Here is a 23,983-nt window from a genome sequence, read left to right on the forward strand (position 1 = left end):
GATAATAGCAAGTCATGAGTTTAATCTGAAAAACCACACCATGATGCTGGGTTCCTTTCTGTGTGTAGTATGCTAATAAGAATGTGAGGATCCATTATTATATAGGTCATTCTTAAAATAGACTTCAGTGAAGTTCTAAGGATCCGGTCTTACTAGATTGTTCAACAATAACTGAGTTCAGCTGACAGAATTTCTGTCTTCATATTCTTTTCATTCATCACAAGTGGTTAAACCACCTTCAGTTCTTTAATAACGATGATCATAATACACTAATTATATGAATCACCCTTTGAGTTGAGGAAATCTAAGGAGCACCAATGGTCTGACAATGGAGAGAATGTACTTTCAAATGAAGGGATGGAGCTGTTGAAATTCTTTTCCTCTAATTCAAATAAGATTCTGACACCCACTAGGAAGTCTTTTCTTAATTTATGGAATTAAAACTAACCTTTTCAAATGAAAACTATTCAATAGGCCTTTTCCTAATACTTACATACCAAGTACACTGAAAGGCAATTTCACATGGTATGCTAAATCTAAATCAGAAGTTAAAAATTGGAAAGAGCTGTCCGGAAAGTCAGCTCCATAACCAGGAAGACCCAGACCCATTGTTGGCCACTAGAAATTCCCCTGGATGCACTATGCACACGTGGTGCCTGAGAAGGGGCCCGAGGCCTTCTCCATATGAAGCCAGGAATTTCTCAAGGAACTGTATCCTACAGAAATGGATTTCTCAGAGCCAAGTAATGGTCTTGTGTCTCTTTTCATTCTTCCACAAGATTGAAAACACTCTGGAAGAGATTGTTCTTTCAGAAAGGCTCGAGTGGAAAATGACAGTAGAATCCTGATCTTTTTCCCAAGAAGTGCATGCTGAAAGGAGCCTGATATAGCTGTCTCCGGAGAGACTCTGCCAGAGCCTTACAAATACAGAGGTGGATTTTGGCAGCCAACCATTGGACTGAGCGCAGGGTTGCTAATGGAGGAGTTAGAGAGGGGACTGAAGGAGTTGAAGAAGTTTGCAACCATATAGGAAGAACAACAACATCAACCAACCAGACCCCCCAAAACTCTCAGGGACTAAGCCATCAACAAAGGAGTACACATGGCTCCAGCTGCATATGTAGCACAGGATGGCTTACTCATGCATCAGGAGAGGTCCTTGGTTCTGTGAAGACTTGATAGATGTCCCAGTGTAGGGGAATTGAGGGTGGGGAGGTGGGAGTGGGTGAGTAGGTAGAGGAACACCCTCTTAAAAGCAGGGGGAGGGAGGATGTGATAGGGTATTTCTGGGAGGGAGGGAAACTGGGAAAGGGGATAACATTTGAAATGTAAATAAAAAAAATCCAATGATTTAAAAAAAGACAGTAGAACCATTATAATCCACAAAAGGCATAGGATATTATTGGGGCTCATAGTTTTCAGTGCTGGCCACTCTTCCAGAGGATCTGGGTTCAGTCCCAGCAGCCACATGGTGGCTCACAACGATTTGTAACTCCAGTTCCAGGGTATCTGTCACACTCTTCTGCCATCCACAGGAACCAGGCAGGTGTGTGATATACAGGCATACATACAGGTAGAACACCCAACATAAAATAAAAAATAAAGTCTAAGAAGGAGAGTGAACAGCATAGAATATTGACAAGGAATAAAAACCTTCAGTTGAAGTATTCCTGGTTTGGAAGAACGCTTAGAAATTCAGTAGTATCTGATCTATCCTGACTGACACGCCTTTCTGCCACTCAGGCATGGTTCAGGACTCCACTCCCAACCCCTGACGTTATCTCTTTCTCTCCAAAACAAAACCACCTGGCATGTAAGAATTTGGGAAGCTAGTTCACTTAAAAGCAAACATAACAAAGGACCCGCACAGGGACAACACCAAGGTCTCAAAACAAAAGGTGGTGTCTCTAGACATCCTTGGCACCCAGGCTCAGTGGGAAAAATCGTTCCTGTTAACAAAGCCTGAGCAGGGGAAAGCACTTCAGAGCTCGGTCCTAGAAACAGTTTCTCTAACACCCTTCTCCACGTTTACCTCAGCTCACACTGCTGCAACCTTCACTCAGAAAGTAGAGGCGTGGGTATCGGTCCAGAAAAATGGATCCACGGTATGCTGATAGGATAGACATGTGTGGTACTGCACCGGTCTAATTAGGACAGCAAAGATAGTCCTAAAGACTCCTTAACTTATCCCAAAGACACTTTAATGAAACAGATTGTATTTTTTCTAAAGTGTCTATGTAACATTTATAATCCTATAATTTTAGCGAATTTAAAAAAAAATTAATTTCAGGGAAAACCTGAGAGTTTGTTTCACACACAAACAAATTTAGATGAAGAATTTGAAAATGACTGTTTTCCATTCCACTCATTAAAAATTCCATTTCCTCCTGTAGAATAATGCCTATTAGAATCCTATTTGCATGTGTGGAAAAACTCATTTTGTATTAAAGGATACTGATGATCTACTTTGTAGTTAAGTTTGTCAATTGAATACTTGTTGAAAATAGAAAATAGAAAAATAAGCATGTATTTTGCCCAAGATGATTAGAATGGATGTACATTTCCCCTGAGTTGGGACATCAAAGGCTACCCAGGTAGAACAGTCTAAAAACTCCTTACATCTCCTTCCATGAATCCACTCCTGCTGTGCACACACTCCTGTGTGCCTCCCCTCAGACTGCTCAGGCTCTGTGCATTGCTTCTAACACACAGAACACACACTTTCACCATTTCCCTTCATAAGAAGGCACCATCTGTTTTACCTATAAACTTTTTCCCTTGCTGCCTTTAAAGGACAAACTGCTGGCTGTGACCCACGTGAAGACGTGTGGCTAAGGCAGTTGGGCAGCCTCCAGCCCACAGACAGTGAGGAGATGAGGCCCTGAGTTCAACAGAAGTATGCCAACACCCTGTGAGCCTGGGGGCTGATTTTTCTTCCTCGACTTCAAGGTGAGACTTGGTCTGCCCCTGCACCTTGATCGGCCTCAGGACGCAGTTCAACCTTGCCAAGACTTTCTGAATTTCAGCAATATGGGATGATAAACACAGCTAAATCCCTGCTTGTTATGAATTTCTTGCATTACAACGGAATCTAAATAAAATGGAATTCCTAATACAATGGAATTCCCTACATTTTATAAAGCAAGAAAAACAAATAGAAGTACTTCACTTTAATCTAAATATTAAGGGAGAATTGAGTATAATAGGATTCTATTTATGGAATTACTTGTAAAAGTTGTGAGCACATTATTGAATTTTCTTAATAAAAATCCCTCTGAAAGCAGATGACATTTTCCATCATGACAATTAACAAGTGTCTCTTTGTCATCTACCCATCAATTTATTAGATGACACTTCTTGTTGCTAATTATACCATAATGAAGACTGTGGGGTTTTGTTTGTTTTATTTTTTTATTTGTTTAGTTTGGTTTTTGGTGATTTCTTAGAGTGTTAACCATTAATAGTCCTCAAAAAGTTTTAAATGGATTGAATGTAAAATGTACAGGAATGCTCTACAACGCTGAAAAACATAGTTCCCAGGCATGTCATCAGAGACCATAACCTTAACATGCATGTGAAACCACAAGGACTAGATTCCAAGGTATGATCCTCTGAGAGGAATACCCCATTAGAAAACACTTGATGTCACAAATGCAAATCAGTGAACTGACTTCAAGATAAAGAGCTTGCACATGTGTGTGACTCTAGAGAACCCTGACTAATACAGTATGCATATGTGTATGAGTGTGTGTATGCACATCTGTAAGTGTATGTATATGTACATATGTGTATATGTACACTGATGTGTATACACACGTGTGTGTATCTATTTGTGTGTGAGTGTGTGTGTGTGTGTGTGTGTGTGAAGTCTGTCAGCATTTCAGTTAACATACCCTCAAAATTACTTTCCTTCTAAAAGTAAGCATGTGTGATTTGATGCCTTAATGGTCCAGAGCAGTACACCACTGTTTTGATCACTACGTACGGACAAACAGTAAAGGACTGTAAAGCATCCGGTGGGAACTGTCAGCGCATTCTCTATCCCAGGCTCAGAGAAGCTCCGCTAACCCTCTGCGTGTTTCTACTCCTGGTCAGCATCAGCTGCATCTTTAGATTCCTTTTTCTTTATTATTATTACCGTCTATACTTGGTAACTCAACAAGACTCAGAAACCTGCTGAGAGACAGTCTTCCCATACTGCACCGGGGTAGCTGGGAATATTTTGCTATCACATATATACTACATCCACATTTGCATTCAGAAATGTTCTCTAAAATGATATTTTAGTGTATTGTACCATCGTTTTCCATTATCCATAATCTTTTAAAACTTGTATTCGCTGGCAGACAAATATGGCTACTAAATGTCTTAGTTAAGAACCCTGCACGCAAGTTAGAGAGGTGGCTCAGCAGTTAAGAGCACTGGATCTAGGTTCAAATCATAGCACAACACAGCCGCTAAAAAACGGGGTTAACGCCAATCCAGGAGGTCAACGCCCTCTTCTGCCCTTCTTAGGTACTGCACATATGTGGTGAACATGTATATATGTCGGCAAAGCATGCAGCCACATAAAATAAAAATAAAAAATCTGTTGAAGGAGAATTCTGTGCTCTGTGCCTTAGTTAGGCCTTATTTCCCTTATCTGAAAATTGTGGCTAATTATCTAGGTGATTTCATAGGACTGAATTCTTCTCCTTGGTAACATGACTAAGTACTGTGTAGAGCTATCACCTTAGATGAACTAAACTGCCCCATGGGTCAGAACATATCGAGAAATAATAAAGACACTCAAACACTTAGTGAGAGTGGTGTGAGGTGTAAACCTACTCACCCCATACAAGTGATTTCTCAGCCACAGTATCTTGAAGCTCTGATGTTCTAGGCAAGATGTCTGAATAAGATCTTGTAAAATAATTACTTATTCTAGCTAGCTTGCATAAAAGACACACAACCCTGGTATTTTATTTACAATCTGTAAGCCTAGACTGTGCATGTTTCAAGCTATTCTAACTTATATAGCAGCCATACTTCCCTTGTTATTTGCTATTTATTCTCTCCTGGGTCATCCTCAGGGCCCATTGCTCCCAGCCACATGCTCATGATCCACCCAACCTCATCAGGACCTTCTCTATTTCCCTGTCTCCTTCTCCTCTTGGTCTCTCCTGAGACCCCTCACAGGATCCTCAAGTCCCTCCTTTCTCTCTTCACTGCCCAATTACAGGCTGCAGCCTTTCATTAACCAATTAACTTCAAATTGGGGAGCAAGGTTTACATGACAAGGGCTGGTATACCTGGGAATTCCTTCATCCTGGGACAAACAGATCTTGGGGTGCAGAATTTAGCATTTGGATACATGGTAGCACCAGACCAACCCGCAACAAGATATAAATAACATGTTACCAAAAAATAATAAATAAATTCACATCCACATTTCTATTCCATCAGCTGTATTGATCAAAAGATTGCAGCAACTTGCCAATTATTCTTCTCATTTTCAAGCTGACGAGAATCTTTCAAGTTGAAAGAAGGATTTTCTGTCTTTGTCAATTGCTTCTTAATTTGGGGATCCATCAGAGTAATAGAGCACCTTTCCAGTTTCCCCAGTCATAAATTAACTAGCAGGAGGCCACAGGGCTATGTTTTTTTCTATAGTCTACTAAATTTAGAAGGCAGGTGGAGGCAGCTTCAAGGGTGATTCCCCAGCGAGGTTCACAGATGAACAGTGATCTCTTCCTTTAAGTGGCCAGATTAAGGAACACACAACCCCAGTGCAGGCTCCGGAGTAATTATGCTGCTGTTTGTTATTTTCAAACCCATAATTAGCCATGAAAAGGCATGTACAAATAAAATACTGTGTTTATATTTCTCATATGAAAAGCTCTGTTGTGCAACAACAAAGATATCAAACAGCATCCTTTATAAAACTAGTATTTTGTAATTATGTGACTTAGCGCTAAGCATAGTTCCAAGGGGAGAGACCTTCGGGGCGCTATGAAAAGTATCTTCAGGCTTGGACTGCAGCCTTGATTTCAAGGATCTTAGTAGAATCTACTTTTCTCCTAGTTGCTGAAACCAAGACCATTTGTGAAGGGAAATGAGTTGTATCCTTTTCACTCAGTGACCCTGAGCACAGTGGCTCTAGATGGAGAGAAGTCTAGGCCCTTCCCTCTCACTCTCCTAAGCTTTCCTTCCATGTCCTCCCCTTTCCTGCTTAAATGGTCACCCTGTTTACGGGTGTATTTTGTGCCTCTTCCACATCCATATATGAGTCACACACATGAAATGGCTGATTATTTACTCCTCTTCTAACAAGGTGCACTGTGGGATATCTTTTATCTTGGTGACTAAATTACTATTGCTGTATAACAACAAGTCTCAGCGCACCCAAGAACTGCTTCCACTAGAGATCTATTTTTAAAACGCAATATGCATTTGTCCCTCTATTTTGTCTTTTCTCCTGTAGGGTACAAAAACTAGATGATGAAATACATTTCAAGAGGAGAGATTTGCATATCAAGATATTAAACTGTTCTGTAGTGTGTCCAACTAGCAAGGGTTGAAAGAGCCTGGGTGAGAATTTCACAAAGACACTTGTGTTCTCTGGAGCACCTACATATGTTGGTCCCTCAGATTGACATGCTACATCCTTCCATGCACAGGTAGCTGATGGAGGGTCCTTCACTGTTACCAGAAGAAATTGGAGGGAATGTGGTAGATCGGTCACTTGAGAATCTCACATTTTTTATTAGATATTTTCTTTATTTACATTTCAAATGTTACCCCCTTTCCTCATTTCCCCTCTTAAAACCCCCTTTTCCATCCCCCTGCCCCCTGTTCACCAACCCACCCACTCCCACTTTCCTTTCCTGGCATTCCCCTACAATGGGGCATCAAGCCTTCACAGAACCAACTGCCTCTCCTCCCATTGATGACCAACAAGGCCATCTTCTGCTACATATGTGGCTGGAGTCATGGGTCTCTCCATGTGTACTTTTTGGTTGGTGGTTTAGTCCCTGGGAGCTCTGGGGGAACTGGTTGGTTGATATTGTTGTTGATTTACTTCATTCAATGCATCTGTTAGAGACATGGTATTTCTTAACTAGAACGAAAATAGGCTCTAGGCATATAAAATACCCCAAAGTGGAGAAAGGATGATACAGACCAAAAGTTGATCTAAACAGTCAAGAAGTGACAGGAAAGGACTCACACATAATTTTGTGATTTCTCTACTCTACTTGTGGGAAGGATCAGGAACTTAATATTGTCAATGACCAGGTATTTAAGTAATACATATTTATGGATAAAGGCAGTGCAAACCATATATTTTTCTGCAAACCATATATTTAATAAATGAATGTTTCTATGGCTCTTCTAACTCTGAGGTAAGACACACAGTCGAATGTCACACAGGACTGCCAGCTTCCTCTGTTTAAAATTACAGTGACTGCCAGGCATAATGGCTCACATCTATAATCACTATGCTTGAGAGGAAGAGGCAGGCCAGTCTCAAGGCCAGCCTGGTCTAAATCATGAGTTACAGCAGCCCCCAGTGCTACACAGAGACCTTGACTCAAAAAAAAGAAACCAAATGAACAAAAATATTGCAATGATTAAGTTGTAAAAATCATAAATGTTTCATTGTTAGGTTTTTACTATCATCTGTTTAAAGTGAGTAGTATGAGAATATTAGGCATCCATTTATTAAGCCTTAATCACTAAGGTATGTGAATAAAAAGTGTACATCATTCCCTAGAGTGATTCATAGATTTCTAGCCGGTACCAAAAAAAGTCTATTATTAAAGCATGTTTCAAACTTTGTACATTTGCTGTCTCAGCTGTAACTGCTGTTCTCTTTTGATTCTGCGCACACAATAAATCAAGAGTTAGGAAAGGCCCGTAGCACTACACATGTTTCTTCAGTTGGAACCAGAATTTTAAATTCCCACCCTTTAAAAATGGTTTAAGAAAAAAAAGAAGAAAAAAAATGGTTTAAGATTCTAACTGCTTGTTTTAAAAACCAGAATTGAGAAACAATCCCTAAAAACTTAAATCATTAAAAAAAGACACATTTTTATCAGCACAATCCTGTCATTAAAAACAATTTTAAATCAACCAATATAATAAAATTAATTTTCATCAAGCCTGGACCAACATACTGATCAATGGGATTTCTTAATTTTCTGAATTTTGAAGTCTTTTAGAAATGAGAAAGTATCAATGAATAAATAAGACACACAAAGGTGATCATGCACCCACTCAGTCAGCATTTCCTGTTTTCAAAATGACAGAGATGAGCCCATGAATACACATGGGTTCTCCACAGGCCAAAGAAATAAGAACCTGAGTTACATAATGAAACCCTCTCTCAGAAATCCAAGGGTTCGTAGTATAATTCAGAGGCACTGAAATCTTCTAGGATGCACAAGGTCCAGAATTCAATCCAAAACCCCAAATTAAGGAAGAAATGAAAGTAGGATAAACAGAAGGAGGGAAAGGAGAGTGAGAGGGTTGTGGAGGTGTGGGGCCAGTCCTAGTCATAAGGACAACACGCACAGAAAGGCTGCTCAAATATTCTGATCACTTCAAGACCCAGTTCCTGGAGGTGGAGGAAAGCCACATCCTCAGCTAGATAACTAATACCTGGCCACTTCAAGAATGAAGAGATCCACAACCAACCAAAATCCAGAGAATAAATGATGTAGGGAAGGAGCACCCCAACATGATACAGTTGGAACCTCTATATCTAAGGCTCAGAGAAAACCAAAAAGGAAAAGAAAGATTACAGGACCCAGAAGACCTGGCTTCCTTCAATACTAAACAGCAATGAGGAAGTGTAAGCTAAATCAACCCTTTCTTCCCCAACTTGCTTTTACAGTCATAGTGTTCGGTTCCAGCAATAGAATCCCCAACCAAGACAGAAGGGAAGATGTCTTTTCTCCAAGGACTAGCCTTCTGCTAGGCTATGCAATTCTAAGGGGTTAATGATAAACACATATACACACAGAAGAGCAACAATAAGTGGATTGTATATATTCATATGTGTGTAGGTATGTGTAAAAATGTGCACATGTATTTACATATGTAACAATAATAACTTAAGAAGAAAGTCTTCCATCTCCTTTGACACCAGAAGAACGCAGTCCTCTGAATCAACTAAGTAGGGCTCATATGGGCTCACAGGGACTGAACCAGCAAGCATGGGCCCTGCATGTGTTTGCACCAGGTCCTTTGCTTATATTTTATTGCTGTTTGGTGTTTCTGTAGAACTCTTTAACAGTAGGATCAGGCAGTCTCTGACTCTTTTGCCTAGTCTTGGGGCTCTTTCCCTACTATTCGGTTGCCTCGTCCAGCTTCAATATGAGGGCTTTTGCCTTGTCTTCTTGTATCTTGTTCTGTTTCCCTGTTGTGTCCTGTTCGGTTGTTGTCTATTGGAGGCCTGCTCTTTTGTGAAGGAACTGGGTGAGAGGGAATATGGAGGAGCTGGCAGACACAGAAGGAGGGGAAACTGCAGTCTGGGTGTATTTTATAAAAGAAGAATCTATTTTCAACAGAGAAGGAGGAGGCATTATGGATTTGGGAGAGAGTAAAAGGAATATGTGCAGAGGTGGACTAGGTGAAAGGTGAGCTGCAATTATGTAAATATAGTACTTGTGGGTCCTCTTATGTGGTCCCACTGTGTGGGTCCTTTTACTTGGTCTCACTGTGTGAGTGAGTCCTCTTACTCTCCCTACTGCATTGCTTGGACTTTGGCATGATGCCAATGCCTCAGGAGGTTTGTGTATGGACCAGGTTTAGCTTTGTGTCAGAGCAGCCAGTGTTCATTCTATGCAAGGGAATCCTGCTCTTCCATGATTTGAAATTCAAGCCAACCCTTTAAAGAACATTTGTTTTCCCCCAGATAACTCCCAATAGCTTCTGTGGTTCTTAAGGTTGAGCTTACCTTCTCTGCCTTTAAAATAAAATCCCCTCTGGAAAACAGGTCCACGATCTCTGCCCAGCATGTTAACCAGACTAGCAAAAGAATGACTTAGATGCAAAGCCGATCAATCACTGTGGTGAGGACAAAGTCTGCAGTGTGTGCCCTGTGCCCAGGTTTCAGGTAGTGCTGAGGGAGAAAACTCCGTGGTGCCATCACTGTTTTCAGAGTCTGAGAGGAACATGAATGTCTGGGAAGAAGACCCAGTGGACACTCTTAGGTAAACAGGTAACCTGCCCCTTCTTCCAGAGCTCGCCTGATCTAGGACAGACCTTTCACACAAATAGCCCAGATCCTTCTGACGTGCAGGAACATGTTAATCTCTGACCTTAGGTTAGTGCAACAGCAGCAATAATAAAACATGAAAGAGCAAGTTGGTTAGTTTTATGTGCAAAATTATTTTATGTTCTTTCCTCTCTGGTATGAGCCTCCCATCCATCTGCTTCATCCCTTCTAAAACAAACAAACAAATTGAAATCCAAATGACCATGAACACAAGATGGGTGCCAGAGTGGACAATAAATGTAATTTAAAACATCCCCATGCCATCGAAAGCCAAATGTTTATAGGTTGGAATTCTTGGTCTGTCGCACTGAACTATGAGGTCTTTGCACATTCCTTATCCTCTCTCAGCTCAGGGTACCCCATTTGTTGATGATGGCTAACTTGACCCTAAGTGTGGATGGTTATGGGGAATGACTCATGCCTGAGCCAGAATTTCAACCCACTACCATCTGGCTCTTAATCTATGGGGCTGTTTTAAATTGTCTCATGGGAGTTGTAACTTCTGTATAGTACAAGAAAGCTGTCTGTACTCATAATATCTCCACAACACCATTGCATAATACAAAACCAATAGACATGTCAGTGTGAATGGGGGAAATCTCAGAGGGCCCCACTTAGATGAAGAGCTAATGGCTGCTAAGGAAGGAGGAATCTCTAGGAGTGAGCCTCCCATAGGTTATCCAATCACAAGTGGTCAGTTCTGCATGTGAACAACACTAAATGTGCTCAGAAGTGTGTGCATGTGTGAGTGTGTGTGTGCATGTGTGAGTGTGTATGTATGTGTGAGTGTGTGTGTATGTGTGTGTATGTATGTGTGAGTGTTTGTGTATGTGTGTGTATGTGTGAGTGTGTGTGTATGTGTGTGTGAGTATGTGTTTATGTGTGTATGTGTGTGTGAATGTTTGTGTATGTGTGTGTGTATGTGTATGAGTGTGTTTGTGTGTATGTATTTGTGAGTGTTTGTGTCTGTGTGTGTCTGTGTGTATGTGTGGGTGTGTGTTTGTATGTATGTATGTGTGAGTGTGTGTGTGCATGTGTGAGTGTGTGCATGTGTGAGTGTGTGTGTGAGTGTGTTTGTGTGTATGTATGTGTGAGTGTTTGTGTATGTGTGTGTGTATGTGAGTGTGTTTGTGCATGTGTGAATGTGTGTATATGTGTGTGTGAGTGTGTTTGTGTATATGTATGTGTGAGTGTTTGTGTGTGTGTGTGAGTGTGTTTGTGTGTATGTATGTGTGAGTGTTTGTGTATGTGTGAGTGTGTGTATATGTGTGTGTGAGTGTGTTTGTGTATGTGTGAGTGAGTGTGTGGGTATGTGGGGGGGGGTGTTTAACAGTAATAAAAAAGTCAACACTCTTAGAGGCAGTTGGGAGGCACAGAAGAAGTTGGAAGTAAAAGAAGAAATGGCAGAAGTGTTGTAAACACAGTACCCATGTATGGAATTCTCAAAACAATAAAATACAAAATAAAATACAATATATCATAAAATAAATACATTTATGAATTGCCTTTATGTGACTTTATGGCTGTAAGATACAGGAAAAAGAGTGGAATGCCTTATAAAGTGACTTCAGTGTTGTAGGCTCCACAAAGAAATAGCTATAGGATTGCATCCATGTGTCAAAATTAAGTGGGGAAAAACAGAGGGTAAAAATAAAACTTTTCACACAACCCAGGGCCATGATGACTCTGGGTCCTACTTGCTCAAAAGGATTGTTTGACGATGTAATAATGATCAATATGAGCAAAAGGCAGGAAGGACTGTGTCAAAAGTGCTCACTCACACATTAACCTCAGGTTTTTACTTCTCCCAGGAGAGGAATACATGCCTGGTTTACTCATGTTTTCAATATTCGGACCAGTAAATAAATAAATGAGAAATTGAGTCTAACATCGCACTGACATTGTTATTACCTCCCAGTCAGAGCTCAGTGCTATTGGTAGGAACAAGGCATTAGAGTAAGACACAAGGTCTTCCATCCCCATGAAGGACTCTCCTCTTTGCCTGGGACATTCTCACTGAAGTCCTGACTGTGAGCTTAAAGAGTCATCAGGAACATTTGAGGTTATCTAGCAGTCAGATATCCCAAGGCAAAGACGCTATCGAGGGTTATGGAAGACAGTACCCACATATGCCTCTTGCCCATCTTCAGTAGCAAAGTGCTCCTGATCTTCCCCACATATCCCTCTGCCCTGGGACCCTTTTATAGAACTGTTCTGTTGAGTGTAGACTGCACTGAAGGTATACCTACAGAGGTTCTTTCATATTTTGAAGCAAGTGGAAGTACTGGTTAGCAAAACTCTCCCAGTCGTGATGACTGTCAACGAAGGACTTTGCTATGTCTTGTGTCTTTGTTTGCTCAGGAGAGCATCTCCACATTCATGGAGTAGAGCATAGATGAGTTTTCCTCTGACCTCATTTTGTCCTCTGTATTCAGACACATGCTATATCTGCCATGTCTAGTGAGTCTGGTTCAAAGCCAAGGCCATCTGCTACTAGACTTCCTTTCCTACGCCACAGTCAGAAGAATACTAATCATCGCAAACCAAGTAAGTGTGTGGTACAGTGAAGAACACAGAATTTAACAAGCACTGTGCAAATAAATATAGGAGGTCAAAGTTCAGGACACTGTCTCCAACAATAAATCTGGGTGCACCTGCCCTTTTAATTCCTATCAAGATATATCACCCAAAATTTTCCTCAAGACGAATCCTACCATGGAACTGAGGGGATGGAGGATAACACCACAGTCTCCCTCACCTGTCCCCTCTAGATGCTAGATGGCTATCCAACTTGTTTAAGTCACTGACAGGATCCATTCAGGATGAAATACATCTTTTGTTATCTCCTAATATAAAATAACAACAACAAAATAGAGTGCATCACTCTTATTTGAGCCAAGAGTTTGCATAAGATTTTATTGGTGGTTACTTAATAATTCAGTTGCCTTTCTCAGAAAGTGAAACAGAGACCTGTACAACACATCAAGATTCCATTATTAATAATGAAATGTCAGCCAGGCGGTGGTGGCACACACCTTTAATCTCAGCACTTGGGAGGCAGAGGCAGGTGGATTTCTGAGTTCAAGGCCAGACTGGTCTACACAGTGAGTTACAGGACAGCCAGGGCTATACAGAGAAACCCGGTCTCGAAAAATAAATAAATAAATAAATAAATAATGAAATGCCTACTTAAAAGCTGCAAATGGGTAACCAGCAATTTTGTCAGACTTCGGGTGAGGACATTTGTTTTCGCCATGTTTGCCATGGGTTTTAATGAGTGGTCACCACTCACTGGCATCGCTACATCCTGGTTAAATATGTTCTCATAGACAGAAGACATGGTCTATGGAACAGGTGGGTAGACTCTCTGTTGTCAGTCACTTGGGCAACCTCATGAAACTATAAAATAGTGAAACCAGAAAACTAAAGCCAGTTTGTGCTCAGTCATCTAATGATCTCTCTACACCTCCCTATTAAACTTAAAGCTGGTTTTTGCTATTGAAATATACAATTTAGTTAGCAACACATTCCCAAAGGTAATAACTTTAGCAACATAGTCTATATAATGTTTGATTTCATACTTAAGACTAATCAATATTTTATATTACTTTGGCATGAGATTTCTATTTGATGGAAGTATATTCTAATTTAAAGTTATATTAAATTTATTTTCTGGACTACTGCAAGTAAATCATTGTTCCATTTAAAAACATAAGTGTTAAAAAGAAGATGTCTGGATGTTAAAGAGCATACTCATCACATGATCACACCTCTCCCAAAAGCTTTAACAGTGATCGACATACAATACTGCCCATTTGATAGAGAGATTAAGAACTCTAAGTGTCACCTTCATTTTGCTGTAAATTGTTTGTTGGGGGACACTGACCTCCATTCATCCTCTCTTTTCTCTGACAAACTTAATCAAAGCAGCTGGATTTGTCTTCATTCACCAGCAACTTACACCTGCTCCCACCACCTCTCGGCATATGTTCTTATCATGTACTAAATCCACAGGTGTAAGGTCACCAAGACACAGCTGTCAAAGTCATCGACCTAGTTTTAAAAATATTTTTACATTTGATGAGTATTTATATGTGTGTGCAAGTGTGCTTATGTGTGTGTGTGTGTGTGTGTGTGTGTGGTGTGGTGTGTGGTTTGTGTGTATATGTGTGGTGTGTGTGGTATATGTGGTGTTTGTGCTGTGTGGTGTGTATGTGTATGTGGTATGGTGTGTGTGTGGTGTGTGTGTGTGTGTGTGTGTGTGTGTGTGGTGTATGGTGTTTGTGCTGTATGTGGTGTGTATGTGTGTGTGTGCTGTATGTATGTGGTGTGGTATGTGTGTATGTGTGTGTGTGTGGTGTGTGGTGTATGGCGTGTGTGTGTGTGTGTGTGTGTGTGGTGTATTTGGTGTGTGATGTGGTGTGGTATGTGTGTGTGTGTGTGTGTGTGTGTGTGTGTGTGTGGTGTATGGTGTTTGTGCTGTATGTGGTGTATATGTGTGTGTGTGTGTGCTGTATGTATGTGGTGTGGTGTGTGTGTGTGTGTGTGTGTGTGGTGTGTGTGGTGTATGGCGTGTGTGTGTGGGGGGGGTTGTATTTGGTGTGTGATGTGGTGTGTGTTTGTGGTGTGTGGTGTATGTATGTGGTGTGGTATGTGTGTGTGTGTGTGTGTGTGTGTGTGTGTGTGGTGTGGTGTATGGTGTGTGTGTGTGTGTGTGTGGTGTGTTTGGTGTGTGATGTGGTGTGTGTGTGTGTGTGTGTGTGTGTGTGTGTGGTGTCTGAGAAAGAGAGACGGGGGAGGATGTCCGTGCATGTAGACTGCCCACATCACAGAATGTAAAGATCAGAGGACAACTTGTGGTTCTCCTCTTCCACAACACAGGACCCAGCACTGACCTGAGGTGGTCAGTCTCGGCAACAAGCACCTTTACCCACTGACACATTTACCAGCCCCTCCCTGACCTAAATGTCCATTCCACAAAGTGTGGCACTTTTGACTAACTCTGTGTCTTTCTCAAAATTATTTTCCTTTTTCTCAGGTTTGGGTTTGGAATGTTCCCCTAAGATCCATCCAGTAGAAGCTTGGTTTCAAGCTTGGCCTGCTTGGGAAATGGTGGAATCTTCAAGAGATGAACTCCAGAGGTTTCCTGGGCCTTGGCAGTGTGTCCTTAAAGAGAGAAGGGAGCCCAGCCTCTGTCTTGTTTTCCTGTTTTTCTCTAAATATGCTAGGCAGGAGGCAAATGACTTTGGACATATGCCGTTCTGCCTCACCAGAGGCCAACATCAACAAAGCCAGCCAGCCGTGGGGCTTACCTCACAGGGCAGACATAAAGATGAAAGGAAGTGGTTTCTGATCTAAAAATCTCTAAGGCCTGTTGGCCTCTCCTAACACTTGGTGTCTGGGTCATCAACAGTGTAGTCTAGGAGAGAGAATGCTGTGACACCACTGCCCTTTGCAGCTTAGCTCAATTTGCATTTGAAATTAACAAAGTCAACGGCAGTTCAGTAAGAAACGGACCAATCCATTTTTAAGGGAGTTGCAGAAAAGAAAGAATTCTAAACTTTGGATTTCCCATGAGATCCATTTCCAAGTGGCAGGCAAGGACATGCTGGGTGACAGCAAGCAGGCACAGCAATAAGAGGAGAAAAAACCCAAAGGAACGAGGCTAAAGGTCATAAACATTCAGTCACCCCACACAAGGGTGGAGACATCATTAAGAGCATCAAAGCTATCCTTAAATATGAGTGGAATATCAATGGATAATAAGATAATTTCCACAGGGATCCCTACCATAACATCTTGCTTATAAGTACCTGAGTATAAAAGCAGACTGTCAAGAAGCCTAGTAATAAATCATTATCACTTACAAATAAATATCTCCGTGCCTCTAGAATAGTATATAGCTTATATTATTCACTTCTTATAAGAAAGGACACACATTAACCTCATGTTCTTTTGAATATTAAATATCAGAGCACATTAGAATATTTCATTTAAGAAGTATATTAAATATGTGATTAAAATGATGGTTATTTATAATTACTTCCAGAGGGAACAGTTTCTGTCAAAAAGTATTTCCTGAACTAAATCAACCTGTGTTCATTAGCAGTGTGTGTCTTTAAAGAGATTATATATGAATTTGTACTGCTATAGAAAACAGAAAAACACAAAAACAAAAACATGGCCTATTAACATTTTTTATTTCAAAAATGAGAGGTTTTCCATGTTGGATGAAGTGAGCAGATGAGGAAGGAACAGACATGAGCTGGAGGAAGTAACACAGAAGGCCAACAGGTTGCCTTGGAAACTAGCCATATACTTTCAAGAAAGTCCAGGGTCTGTATATTCCAATCTGATAGGATTAGAAGAGGAAATAATGAGGTGAGTGCATCTTCAACATTGTTGCTGCAGTCCTGTGTTCAGCCCATTCTGTGAACATGGGTGTGGTGACTTGGCCCAGCAGGAAGCCAGTCCTCAGGCCTACCTTTCCATACTCAGCCTTTTCCATAGCTCTAAGGTTGCTTCTGCCTTCTCGCCTGGCATCAGGTAGCTCACTTCACATCTTTTCCCTCAACCTCCTCACTAGCCTGTTGCCGTCTAGCCACTGCGTACATAATACCCTTGCACAAGGTAGTTGGCTGATTCGACTTTTACTGCGATTGGTATGCACATGGAGATATAAGCACTAAAAGAACTTAGCTGAGTCTAATACTCACCATTCCATTTTAAACAAGCCCAGGCACATGACACACATCAAATAAAAGCCATCAGAATCTCTAGATGTCAGGGTTTCTAAAGCAGGTTAGGATCTCCAACATGCCCATGGGCACTGATGAAGACTCCATGTCCAGTGGCACTGAATAACTATCTTTAGGCCCTAAACCAATATAAGCATCAAAGTGCTTGCGGCTTAGTCATTATAGGATTGACGTTTTTAATGAAAAATGAATTAAAGCAACAGCTCAGATAACCCAAACCAAAATATTATGTTCCTTGAAACAGTTATTTATACGTTGTTCTTGTATAGTGAGTTTAGCAAGAAAAATTAACGTGGTGATTTGCAATTTCCACATGAGAGAGGGTGGGGTTGAAATCTCTGCTTGGTTTCCTATTCTCTGCACTTAAATTCACCTTGCATAAGCAAACACTGACCTCATCCAACAGAAGTGATTAAAAGCAACATACATCGGCATCTAGGTTATGTCCTATATAGCGGCTAATCTGACCCAGTTACGAGTCCAGCATAAAAACATGCTGCTCAGTCTCGAATACTGCAGACCGTTCACATCAGGGCATATTGTGAAGTATGTTTTCTATAAGGGGGGAAGTGCCAAGGATAAATCAGCAATTACATACTGCAAAATGTATTTCTAAAATCCACAAATCCGAGTCTTGATGGTATCTTTGACTTTACAGAAGCCCTATTCATGTGCTTGACCAGATCACCTGATCCTGTAGAAAAATCATTCACTTACAAACATGACTGAGAATAATAAAGTAGCAGGATGTAAGTGGAAGCCTATGCTTAGATATGCTCTCTATCCTCGACATGGACATGTGTGCAGTCACTAGAAACAGCAGAATAATGCTGGAGGTTAAAACACGGACTGGAAGCAGTTTTAAGGTACTGGATTTTCTTTCCAGAAACTGTTTCCTGATGCTGGAGAGAATGGCCAGTTGTTAAAAACATTTTCTCCTCTTTCAGAGGACCTTGATTCAATTTCCAGCATCTATACTTTATCTTTTGACCCGTGTAGAAGCTTATGTGCACATAGGGCACATATACATACATATACATATGTACACATAAACAAAAATAAATAAATATTCTTAAAAAACATTTCTCTATGACTTTAAAGAACACAACATTAAGACAAGCAAGAATAAGTACTATCATTATCCTAGCTTGCATTTCTGTTGCTGTGATAAAACACTGACCAAATCTAGCTTGTGGGAAGAAATGAGTTAATTGGCTTACATTACCATGTCTCAGACCACCATCAAGGAAGTCAGAACAAGAACTCAAGGAGGAGGGAACCAGGAGCAGGAACTAAAGCAGAGGCCATGGAGGGACACTGATTACTGGCTAGCATCCAGACTCACAAATTGGCTCTTTCTTATACACCCTAGGCCCACCTAGGGATGGCAACTCTAACTGTGGACGGAGCCCTCCTACATCAATTACCGCTCAAGAAAATGCCTGACAGACATGCCCAAGGGCCAATATGATGGAGGAAATTCTTCAGTTGGGAGTGTCTCTTCCCAGGTGTGTCATGTTGACAATGAACTTTAGCCATCACAGGAACTGCTTTGTCTGCTCCCTTGTATCCAAGTCCACAGCTCTATGACTTCAAAATGGGTGGCCCTGTAAGCAACTCGGAATGAAAAAGAAAATCTAAAGTATTAGGAAAACTTCAAGTCCTTGACATGCATGAGGCAATGTGTAGTCTGTGTCTGCTAAAGGCAAGCAATTAACATGCAGAATATGATGATGTGGTACAATAAAACAGTGAGAGCCCATGCACTTCTCGGGGCCCTGGAGATGACAATTTACACAGACATAACTGATCTTAAAATTTTGCCACGTCCAATGTTAGAATTCAATCTCAAATATGTATTCTTTGATCAAGTATCTGAAAGCATATTAGGTAAACAATGCTGTCAGTAGCAACAAACACTTAATGGGTAACACAAATATATGTAATCCCAAACCTCACAGACAAAGGATGCATCTTCTAGAATGCTCATGGTTTAATTTAAAAGTGTTATAAGAAGAGCAAAACTTGTAAAAGTCAAGCATGAAAATCATATATTTTTAAGTTGGAGCTTGGAAAATGTCATTTTTTATATTGTCTGACTTGAAGATTTTGACACGTTTATCAGATTCTTCTTGTACGCAGAAGACACTGTCTTTGAATAATGCCATGAACTCCGGGGGCTAATTACCCAAACCTACTGCTATCAGTTTATGTAACACAGAATCTCAAAAGGCAAAGTATGAGTCTCATATTTATATTATAGTTTTTTACATTTCTTCTTAAATGCAAACATTTGTTTTTTAAATAAAAGATAACAAGCCATTTATCACAATAATTTAAAAATGTATACCAGAGTAGAGGTTTTTTTTCTATTATGTTACGTGAGTTTTCTAAAATAAAATGGCTCTCTTTGATCTCTACTTACTAGGAACTCAAGACAAACAAACTTAAACAAACAAAACCAAAAACAAGCAAACAAAATAGAAGAAATCAGAAGCTATTTTACAGGCATGCTGGCCTTGTCTGGAATTTGAAATCCTCTTGCTCACCCTCCACAGTAAGGGAGTTCCTGACATATACTGTAATGTTCACTGTTAAGTCATATGAGATGTGACTTAAGACTTTTAAAATGCATAACTGGTACAAACTGGTCCATCCCCCTCCCAAGTAAAAGCTCTTTAAGAGATTTACATGGAATTTTAATTTCATCCACTCTTATTTTATAGAGTATATTTCTAGTGGAAAAATATGAAACTAAATTCAATAATATATCTTAACTCTAAAAAGTTAGATATCACTGCAGCAAATCAGTTAAAAAGTTAACATGTTTCTCCTAAAATGTAAGTACCACTAATTTATACTGCCAACAGGACGTTATATATCTTATCTATAATAAATATATTTATAAACCATCAAAACAGCATTTTATGTGCATGTTAGTAACCATGGAGACACATGTGTTTACTTTTAGCCAACCTTTTTAGACGGCCTATCCTTTTAGCCTATCTCTGGCTTTGTAACTGCCGAAGGCAGGGTGGGGGGATTTTTGCATGAATTTTAAGAAAGATCCTGACTGTAGTCATTGTATAATAGGAACTGCATTGAAATACGAAAATGTTTTTAGAGATTGAGTTATAATCTTCAAAATCAGCAATCACTTTAAACCAACCTCATACTTTGTATTAAGGTACACATAATGGCCTTTTCAGAATCAGAGAAATTATTCATTAAATTCAGGAAATACACATGTATCGTTTTCTATGCATAACCAGTTAGTTCATTTACCTTAAACCAAGTATGCTAACACTTTCAACTTAAATTCATATATTTTTTAAAAACCGTCTATTATGAAATTATTATTTCCTACTGGCAAAAGTAATTTACCATGTCTCTACCACCAAGGAGTGAATGCAGGTTACCAGGGCATCTCCAGGAATAAATTCTGCTGCACTGAGAGATACAGTGTATTTCTGTTTACTTTTCAGTGCTAAGAGGAATGGTTTTAAAAAGTTAAGATTTTACAGTGTTATCAAATTCTACTTTATCCAAAAATCTAAGAATCATCTTAGAGTACCTACTTTATCCAAAAATCTAAGTATCATCCTTAGAGTACCTCGTAGCATCTTAAAGATTTACAGTCGACGCTTCCATAATGATGATATAAATTCCATGTTGAGAATTAATTTAGATGAAGAGAAGGAAGAAGGAAGAAACAAACAGTTGATGTATTTGGACACTTCCTCTGAGGTATGGAATGACTCCACTTCACTGACAGCACAGACTCTCTTTCAAATACTGAGTTAATCAAATTAAAATTACAAGGCATGTCAGTGAGGGCTGACAGTCAAGGGAGCATGCAAAGTCAAATTTTCATCATGGCCTCTAACTGTAAATTATTGGAATCTATGTCATACTTTTACTAACAGTGGAATTTTCCGTCTTTTTATTATCTTAATGTTCATGCAACAATCCCATCAGGGTAAACAACAATGCAGAACATACATTCGTCATTCATTGTTAGTTTCCATCATTAAGGCTGATTTTTCTTCCAGAAATGAATTACAGGCCTGTTTAAAACCTACAATGAGAACTTAAATGTTGGTTTATCCACTGAAATAAAATTTTCATCAATGCGATAAACTGACTAATGGCAGTCCAAATTTCTGGTTGTAAAAAAGGAAAAACAGAAATAAAAACCATAAGCACGGCCAGCTTAAGTTTAGAGTGCATATGGTGTGGCTTACAGTTGAGCTCTTCTGGCTTCAAATAAGAGCCCTGAGTTATGCATCACACTCTGTTGATCTACATGACCCTTGACCCCTCCTCCAAAGAAAGCAAGTGGAGGTGGCCCTTAAGCTCTGAGGGGTTGGGGAAATCAGAAAGGGAAGAAAAGTTATGTGTCTAATTTCTTTTGAAACAATTTTCTTGTGTGTGTGTGTGTGTTTTGATTGCTTTGAAAAGCTAACACCCACACCTACAGTCCTCATGCCTTCCCAGATAAAGGTCACTGCAGCTTCTTCATCTTTAGGCCTCTCTTGGACAAGACCCATTTCAGCACCACGGACAGCGGCGCCTCCAGCAGCTATGGGATGCATAAAACCATTTCCAAGAAACTTGCCTAGACTTCTCCTTTGTTAATCATAATCAGCAAGGTCACCACGGTCCTTGCTGACTACAATATAATTTATTAACTATTCCTCAGAATTTTAGCTTGTAGCATCAAATATGTGTCATCTGCTATTTCTTCAGAGTATGCAAAAAAAGCAATTACGTAAGGTGTACGATTACCAGTTTAACATTGAGAATCAATTAATAGATAGCTAATTACAACCTTCTACTCATATGACACCCAGGCCTATACTACACAGACTTCTAAGAGAAAACAGGGAGCTTAAAGAGAACAGGCCTTCAGACTTACTGAAGAACAAGAGCTAGCCCATAAAACCCATAAAATGTGTATGTTTGGCTGTTTTCCTCTACATCGACAGCTATACCTTCTCTTCTTCCTCTGGCCAACCAACCTCACTATGTTAGAAGTGGATAAATGATGTAGGCAGATTCACCAGAAGATCCCTTCTGGCTACCTTCGTGCGTTGGTCCCCTCTCTATTTCCCTGACAAACAGTAACAGAGTATGAGCCAACTGCAAAGCTCGAAGAAACAGCTCAAGCCTTGACTTTGTGATCTTAGAAGATGGACTTCCCTGATGTACCAAAGGCGCTGAAAAGAAGGCATCAGGCCACCAGCAACCTACCAGATTTCCCCAACTCCGTCAGAAAGTCAAGTTCTCATAGCCAGATAAACACTGATTAAACTTACAAAGCCGGAGTCAGATAAATGAATCAAACATTGAAAAAAGCCTCAGCGGAGGGGAAAGGAACCCACTGTCCCTACCTTGCAGTCCTCAGGGCAGGACTTCACCGAGTACTCATCCGACTGTAAGTACTTATGCAGCACGCTTTCAAACTCTTCGTACTTCTCCTGAGCGTGGTGGTCGTAGTCCTGGTAAGCCTCGATGCACTGTCTACACGTGGTCATCTCACCGCCCTCTGTGAGCACCACGTCCAGACTGCAGTTCAAAGTACTGGGGCTGGACAGCCCCGAAAACAACTCCCAAAGTGTGTAGGAATTACAAAACGAAAGGTAAAAATCCGACAAGTTCCACAAAGGAGTTGGCCGCGAGCCCCTGGACGACTGCTCCTCCCCCGCGGCCGCCCCCCGACTCCAGTTCCTGGCGCACACAGCGTCCGCGCTCTCCACGGTGAAGCACTGGCCGGAGGAGGCGCCCTGGGGGTAACAAGTCTCTAGACGCCACACCGGCTTGGCAGAGTTTCCTAGAAAAAGAGCCCTGCTCCGGTTGTTCTTGCCTCGGTTGCCCTTGCTGCCGCCGCCGCCTCCCGGGGAGGGGGGCAGGGTGGGGGACGAGGAGGCGGAGAGGAGTCTGTGTGCCTGGGCGGCGGGCGAGGACTCCCCCATGCTGGCCAGGAGCGCGGGCCAGGAGGGCTCCTGCTGTCGCTGCCTCTGCTGCTGTCGCTGCCGCTGCTGCTGTCGCTGCTGCTGTTGCTGCTGCTGCTGCTGTTGCTGCTGCTGCTGTTGCTGCTGTTGCTGCTGCTGTTGGTGATGCTCTTTGTCCCGGGTCCGGGTCAGCTTGGCCTCGGCGCAGAACCACAAGTGATCAGAGAGCAGGACTGTGAAAAACAAGAGGGAAGCCAGAGACAGTCGCCATTTCTGAGCCCGCTCTGAATCGATGAACGGTTTCTCGTTCTCCCGGGGTGCTGCCAACCAGATTTTTAAGCCGTCGTCATACTGCCGACACATCCAAGCACCCCTGGTCATATTTTGGGAACGCACAGCCCTGGCCGACTCCACCGTGAGGGCTCCTGTGCCGGTGTCACCACAATATGCATTGACTTAAAGGGTTTAATTTCCGTATCCCCTCCTCCCGTTTCTTCTCTCTCTCTCTCTCTCTCTCTCTCTCTCTCTCTCTCTCTCTCTCTCTCTCTCTCTCTCTCTCTCTCTCTCTCTCTCTCTCTTTCTGCCTACATAAATATTACCATACTTTGGAGGAAGATCTTGCTTCCGACCTAATCATCAGCCGACCCCATACCCTGAAGAGTGGGAGACAATAAGAGAGAGAGAGAGAGAGAGAGAGAGAGAGAGAGAGAGAGAGAGAGAGAGAGAGAGAGAGACGCGGAGGCTGGTGCTGTGCTGGCCGGTGGGGAGGCTGAGTGCGGGAGGTGATGGTGGTGGAGGTGGCGGGGTGGCTGGCGCTGCTCCTATCACCCCGGCATTGTCAGCGCGCGGGTCCCCATGGCCCAGCTGAGGACAGCCCGCTCTCCCCTGCAAGGGGCATGCCGCGTCTCTGCTGCCCACTGACGGCGACCGGAGCGCCTCCCCTCCTCCTCTCCTCCTCCTCTTCTCCTCCTCTTCCTCCTCCTTCCTCTCCGTCGCTGGCTTCTCCTCCG

At 41.4% G+C, this 23,983-nt stretch overlaps 1 protein-coding gene across 2 annotated transcripts in view; it reads right to left on the bottom strand.

Annotated features, from left to right (window-relative positions):
• The window catches only part of Fam155a (family with sequence similarity 155 member A), a 544,774-nt gene extending 521,140 nt beyond the window's left edge, over nt 1–23,634 (bottom strand). Inside the window, exon 1 of one of the 2 annotated variants that reach the window (XM_031338988.1) lies at nt 22,413–23,634. In XM_031338988.1, the coding sequence (XP_031194848.1) occupies nt 22,413–23,354 (942 nt within the window). In that variant the 5' untranslated portion in view covers nt 23,355–23,634. The remainder of the gene's footprint in view (nt 1–22,412) is intronic. The other variant, XM_031338987.1, reaches the window with a different exon arrangement.
• Between the last annotated feature and the right edge of the window lie 349 nt (nt 23,635–23,983).

The sequence above is a fragment of the Mastomys coucha genome, unplaced genomic scaffold, assembly GCF_008632895.1.
Source record: "Mastomys coucha isolate ucsf_1 unplaced genomic scaffold, UCSF_Mcou_1 pScaffold22, whole genome shotgun sequence".
In the NCBI taxonomy this organism is placed as follows: Eukaryota; Metazoa; Chordata; class Mammalia; order Rodentia; family Muridae; genus Mastomys; species Mastomys coucha.